General features: G+C 44.2%; 1 protein-coding gene across 1 annotated transcript; it reads right to left on the bottom strand.

Moving 5' to 3' along the window:
- Window positions 423-3,751, bottom strand: LOC110431976. Its single transcript, XM_021451858.1, has 4 exons — window positions 2,656-3,751; window positions 2,194-2,412; window positions 703-810; window positions 423-481 (listed from the first exon to the last, which is right to left on the bottom strand). The coding sequence occupies exons 1-4, from the start codon at window positions 3,749-3,751 to the stop codon at window positions 423-425; spliced, it is 1,482 nt and encodes a 493-aa protein (XP_021307533.1).

Consider the following 7,002-nt stretch of genomic DNA (forward strand, 5'->3'; position numbering starts at 1 on the left):
CTGTTGTTGTATGAAAACTCTGCATATGGCAAACTCTTATCCCAACTCGTCCCATACTGCAAAGCACATGCCCTCAGCATATCTTCCAAAATTTGATTAGTCCTTTCAGCCTGCCCATCAGTCTGGGGATGGTATGCTGTACTAAAATTAAGCTTAGTCCCCAGAGACTCATGCACTTTCTGCCAGAAGTGAGATGTAAACTGGGTACCTCGATCAGTACTATCTTCTTGGGGACCCCATGCAAACACACTATTCTTTCCATGTACAACTCAGCCAATTTTGGTCCACTATATTTGGTCTTGACCGGGATAAAGTGAGCGACCTTTGTTAACCGATCCACTATTACCCATATAGAGTCATAACCTTTCTGAGTGCGGGGTAATCCCACTATGAAGTCCATACCAACTTCCTCCCACTTCCACTCAGGGATCTTCATTGCTTGCAACAATCCTGCCGGTCTCTGATGTTCTGCTTTGACCCTCTGGCAAGTATCACATAAAGCGACATACTCAGCAACATCTCTTTTCAGGCCATACCACCAATACTTCTCTTTTAGGTCTAGGTACATCTTAGTGCTGCCAGGGTGTATAGAATAAGCGGACTCGTGTGCCTCCCGCAGAATTGCCTCTCTAATAGACCGATCCTCCGGCACACATAGCCTTTTCCCAAACCATAGTGTCCCATTATCATCCATTCGAAAACCTGGTGCCTTTCCGATCACTATGTTTTCAGCTATCTCCTTCAGCTTTTCATCCTGTAACTGACCCTTTCGTATTTCTTGCTCCAAGGTAGGTTCTATTACTAACTCAACTGCATTAATAACAAAACCCAAGTTCAAATGTGAAATTTCAGCACACAACTCCTCAGCCATAGAGGCTATTTGCACCTCGTTGGCATAGCTCTTCCTGCTTAGAGCGTCGGCAACCACATTTGCTTTCCCCGGATGGTAGTGTACCTCCAAATCATAGTCCTTGATCAGTTCTAACCACCGACGTTGCCTCAAATTTAGATCTGACTGTGTGAATATATACTTCAAACTCTTATGGTCTGTGTATATGTCACTCTTATGACCGATAAGATAGTGTCTCCAGATCTTCAAGGCATGAACCACTGCGGCTAACTCCAAGTCATGAGTAGGATAATTCAACTCATGCTTCCTCAACTGTCGGGATGCATATGCCACTACTCTTCCTTCTTGCATAAGAACACACCCAAGTCCTAGACGGGATGCATCACAATATATGGAGAAATTCTTGCTTAGATCTGGCAGTACTAACACTGGAGCTGTAGTCAAACTCTTCTTCATCTCCTCGAAATTTTCTTGACACTTCTCAGACCACACAAACTTGGCGTTTTTCTCAAGCAGGGCTGTCATTGGTTTGGCAAGCTTGGAGAATCCCTCAATGAACCTTCGGTAATAACCAGCCAATCCCAAGAAACTACGGATTCCACTCACATCTGTAGGTGGTTTCCAATCGAGCACATCCTTCACCTTGCTTGGATCCACCGCTATTCCTCCATTAGAGACAACATGGCCTAGAAAGGAAACTTCCTTCAACCAAAACTCACACTTACTCCGTTTAGCATATAACTTGTGTTCCCGAAGCTTCTGCAAGACTAAGCTCAGATGCTCAGCGTGCTCTCGCTCAGTCTTGGAGAATACCAATATGTCATCAATAAATACCACCACAAACTTATCAAGAAACTCCATGAACACCTTATTCATCAGGTACATAAAGTAAGCAGGAGCATTGGTCAGACCGAAAGACATCACTGTGTACTCATACAAACCATACCGGGTTGTGAATGCTGTCTTTGGTATATCAGTGGCACGAATCTTCAGCTGATGGTACCCAGAACGAAGATCAATCTTGGAAAACACACAAGCACCCCTCAACTGATCAAACAAATCATCAATTCTAAGCAATGGATATTTATTCTTGATTGTGACCTCATTGAGTGACAGGTAATCTACACACATCCTCTGTGTACCATCTTTCTTATCGACAAAAATCACTGGTGCCCCCCAAGGTGAAGAGCTAGGATGAATGAAACCTTTTTCCTGCAACTCCTTTATTTGTTTCTTAAGTTCTTCTAATTCTTTAACCCCCATTCTATATGGACGTTTAGCTATAGGTGCAGTGCCAGGTAATAATTCAATAATAAACTCAATGTCACGGTCGGGTGGCATACCTGGCAAATCATCGGGGAACACGTCTGGGAACTCATCAACAACCAGGCCCTCCTGATTGACACTGTTATCAAGCTGGTTCACTGTAGCTGTTGGCTGAGGCTGAACTGCAACTTCCACACAGATCCTGTCCCCTTTTGGTGTTGTTAGTGCAACTGCCTTTCCTTTACACTGAATTGATGCATCTTGTTGTTTCATCCAATCCATTCCCAGAATCACATCTATACCAGATGCTCTCAACACAATTGGACTTATCTTGAACTCTACCCCCCTTAGGTTTAAAGTAAGTGGGAGGCAACTATAAGTAGCTTGCATACTTCCCCCCGGTGAATTTACTAATATGGGATTCTTCATGGCACATAAGGGTAAGCTATGTATTCTAACAAATGCTTGTGATATGAAAGTATGCGAAGCTCCAGAATCAAAAAGAACAGATGCGGGGATAGAGTTGACTTCGAACGTACCGAGCATAACTTCCGGTTCCTGCTGTGCTGTCTCAGAGGACATATGGTTCACCCTTCCAGTATTGGGAGCTGACTTCTGGTTGCTATTTTGCTTCTGGGGGCTCTGTTGATTTTGCTTTTCAGGGCAGTGATATGACAGGTGACCCTCCTTACCACAGCGGAAACACTTGTTGGGGGTGTTAGGGGCACTAGTCTTCATTGGAGTGTGGCTAGGCGTACCCTGGCGTGACGTCTGCTGATTGCCCTGCTGCTGATTCTGCTGATACTGCGGGCTCTGCTGGAACTGATTGCGCTGGGGGTACTGCCCACGATTCCACTGTGAAGGTGCTCCTTGGTACCTTTGCTGAGAACCTTGCTGCTGGTTGGTGCGTGGACGAGTATTGCTTCCGGAGGCCTGTCCCTGCATCCTCTTCCTTTTAGCATCCATCTCCTTACGCTTGTTATCCACCACGATAGCACGGTTCACAAGCATCTGATAGTTGGGGTATTCATTGGACATCAGCTGGAGTTGGAGCCCATCATACAATCCCTTCAAAAAGAGGCGCTGTTTATCAGCATCATTAGCCACCTCACTGGGGGCATAGCGCGACAACTGAGCAAACTTGTCCCTATACTCTGGAACTGTCATAGATCCCTGCTTCAAATTTTGGAACTCCTCTACCTTCAGTTCTATTAACCCTTCTGGTATGTGATAGGACCTAAAGTTCTCCTTGAACTCTAGCCATGTGATAGCAGGTGCATTGGGAGGTCGTCCATACTCAAACGACTCCCACCATGTCTGAGCTTCTCCCTGAAGTTGTCCAGATGCGAACAACACCTTCTGCCTATCATCACACTGTGCTATGTTGAGTTGCTTCTCCACTGCGCGAAGCCAGTCATCTGCCTCCAGTGGATCAGTAGCATGTGTGAACACAGGGGGATGACCTTTCAAGAATTCACCCCGCTTATCACGCGGTGGTGCTCCTCCGATTGGGTGATTTTGTTGGTTGTTCACCAGGGCTTCCATAAGCTGCGTCTGGACTGCTAGTAGCTGCTCGATGGTGGCGGGTGGGTTGAGTGGGACACCCCTTCCACGTCCTCTACCTCTTGGCGGCATCGGTCATAACATTAAAACTTTAGAAACTCCCAAAATATAGACTTTCAAGTGCAAGTTTGCAATTCTGAAAACTTCTGTGTGAGTCCAGTGCCAGCAGTTCAGTAAAACGATCATAACTTGAGATATAAAAGTCCAACAGAGGCGAAACTTTGATGGTTGAAAAGCTTAAGAAATTGTCTACAACTTTTATTTAGAGAACAAATCCAGATTCGGACATTAAATGAGCCATAAACTGTCTCCAATCGAAACTGTCCCAGAACTCAAACTGCACAGGAACCTCTGTTTTCAACATTCATATCTCTCGGCTCAGATCAGATAAAAAGGTGATTCCAGAGGCATAGGAAAGGTGCTTAAGTCTAGTTATTCCCATAAAATTTTCATAATTTTTGGTCGAACTGATTTTTCTGGGTAAAATTATTAAGACAGATAGGTTTAAAGAACGAAAACAGGAAAGACAGATATTCCAACCCAACTATTTATTCATTAAACCTTAATCCTTAATAACCTAAACTATGGAACTTGTAGACATGCCTACAATGTCCCAGCACTCATTACAAAGATCCAACTCACTCATAAACATAATAACAAGCAACTAAGCATAACAAAAGCACACCACACTAACTTGACTCGACTCACTAGCGTTTCTAGCGGCTTATTACAAATAGGGACTTCCAACACTAAGGGCGTGGTTCATAGTCAAGCTTTCCATAAATCTTGGGCTGTCCTTCCCTCTCACGATGATCGTCAATAATCTTGTAGCACCTCTTGAGGGCCTTCCCTTGCGCTATCACCATATCTTGCAATTTCAAATGCTTTTCCACCATCTCATGAGCGAAGTACACCATCACTCGGGAGACTGGGTCCAAATCTGTTGGCTCCAGCATTCCCCATCCTTGTTCCGGGTCCAGGCGGGGTAGATAACGGTGTATGTCCCACCGCATGTTACCGAAACGCTGCTCACGGAGGAACAAACATGCTGTGAAAGCTGCTTCCTCCATGCTCTCTTCCATGGTAGCTCTATGTCCATCATGACGGTAGCCCCTGTCCTTCAAGTAGGCATCTTTCTCCACATCTTTGGGAAAGATCAGCACCTTGGACTTCCAGTAGGTGTTCTCCAGGGGGTGCGTGTACTCGATGCAGGAATACTCCACTACTGCATCCCAGTCAGAGAAGTAGTTCTCCAACATTCCCACCAGCCGGTGATGCGACGGAGCGTTGCACGAAGCCTTGTGGTACACCTTTCTAGTCCACCCTATGGGAGGGGACTCATCATCCTCAGCAGGTCCATCTTGTGGCGGTGATGGGGGTTGACCTCCTCGGGGAGCACCTTCTTCTTCATCATCGGAAATAAGTATGAACTCCTGGGGCTCCTCCTCTGGTTCAGACTCCACTTGCGATAGCTCTGGCCCAGATGCTTGCTCTGAAGGTGGTGAGGTCTCCTCATGCTCCGGTGAACTCTCCTCTTGTGGCTCCATAGGCTCGTATTGGTAACGAGGTGGATGGTACCCTCCAGTGGAGATACGAGCGGTCTTGTTGGCACGAACCATCTATGGAATGGACCGGAGAGAAGTTAGATTAGAATCAATAATTTCATAATAGAATAAGATGATAGAAGCATAAAGTTTTTAGAAAATAACAAGAGCAAGATGGTAAGCATGAATATAGAGAAGAAAAGACTACTAAAACGACCATTTCTATCTAGGCTTGCGTCCTACAGTCAACACGGCTCTGATACCAATTTGTCACACCCAATTTTAAGGATAAAATTGAATGCAAAACCTTATGTGTGCCCAGAGATCAATCACACATAAGCCGACAAATTATAGGGAGTATCATCACAAGTGTTATTACATAACGGTATAACTCAGAGTCTTTACACAAATATAGCGGAAATAAAAGATAACTCTAGCATGGAAGCTCCATCACACAGGCACGTCAACTGGTTGACAACAAGTCTAGAAATCCTCAGGGAAGTACTGGTAGTAGTCATTACCCATGCCATCTGTTACCCATCCGGGATTTTTATCCAAATAAAGAAAATAAACAAGTGTAAGTACACCTCGTACTTAACAAGTATAACAGGGGGTTCATGAGGCTCAAAGGCTAGACACTGGTTCAACTGCATGTAGCTTTTAGTTGTCACAATTTTAGCATATGAGTAGCATCAAGTTGTCAAGACCCATAATAAACTCATGATCAGGTAAAGTGAATAAAGAATAGCATAAACAACATATTAACAATAATAACATTTAATGATTTGCCATTCGTGTTCATTTATTCTGTATTGGTCCAAGGCCGCTCGTGACCGTGAGCACGGCTGATATATCAGTTTTACACTCTGCAGAGGTTGTACACTTTCACTGTGAGTCGTGATTTACCCTTTCGCCCGAGGTGATCAGCCCCTTAGCCCACTCCCAAGGAAGACCGACAGGGTTCACTATGAAGCCTTTCAAAGGTTCGTCTAACAAGTTAGGGCCACTAGGTTTCGTTAGTCAGTCCGTGTGACTCACCCGTAGGAATCCACGGTCTGCTATCCCCCACTTGCGCCACAAGGGTAACCACTAACAAGCTAGAAAAGGTCCTCATACTGAGCCAAAGCCAGAGCCATATAACCCTCACAGTTGTACTGTATGTCCCGGATGGTCAGATACAGATAAGTCCTTATGGAGAGAAACTAGAGCACCATAACATAGCCCAATTCTCCAGCCCTCTTATCCAAAGTTGCTAAAAAGTCATATTTTAATGTTTATTGCATAATTCTTTAGTCAAATTACAAGATCATGGTTTAGTGGAGCACTAGCATAAGCTACCCAATGCAAAACCATAGGTGACAAGGTATAAGATCAATACTAGGAAATCCTTATCAAGGAGACACATGCAATATGAATTGTGTGATTAAAGTTCTTAGGAAACAAGGATAATCCCATGCTATACTTGCCTTGATCACACTGGTCCTGCTGATCCTGCTCGTAGTAGTACTCTTGTTCACCCACGAACTGCTCACCGTCTACTCGTAACCACCACATCAACAGCAATCATCCAAAGACAATCATACAAAGCAAACAAGCCTACTATTAGAACAGTACACCAACAGTAATAAATAAAGATAAAAAGTTTATAAAACGAATCTACATCGCTCTACGATCACACAGACGTAAAAATCACGAAAATTGGAGTTATAACGAAGAAGTTATGATCTTCCTAAGATTTCCTTTGAATAAATAATAGATTAAATCTAAACTCAGATTTAA

The sequence above is a fragment of the Sorghum bicolor genome, chromosome 1 (assembly GCF_000003195.3).
Source record: "Sorghum bicolor cultivar BTx623 chromosome 1, Sorghum_bicolor_NCBIv3, whole genome shotgun sequence".
Classification (NCBI taxonomy): domain Eukaryota; kingdom Viridiplantae; phylum Streptophyta; class Magnoliopsida; order Poales; family Poaceae; genus Sorghum; species Sorghum bicolor.

What these genes read in the sequence shown, in the direction of transcription:
- LOC110431976 (XM_021451858.1), bottom strand. Translation starts at nt 3,751, where the DNA reads ATGCCGCCAAGAGGTAGAGGACGTGGAAGGGGTGTCCCACTCAACCCA. An exon ending in GGAACCGGAAGTTATGCTCG is followed by an intron (nt 2,413 to 2,655) that starts GTACGTTCGAAG and finishes CATCTGGTATAG; the next exon opens with ATGTGATTCTGGGAATGGAT. An exon ending in GTTCCCCGATGATTTGCCAG is followed by an intron (nt 811 to 2,193) that starts GTATGCCACCCG and finishes TTATTAATGCAG; the next exon opens with TTGAGTTAGTAATAGAACCT.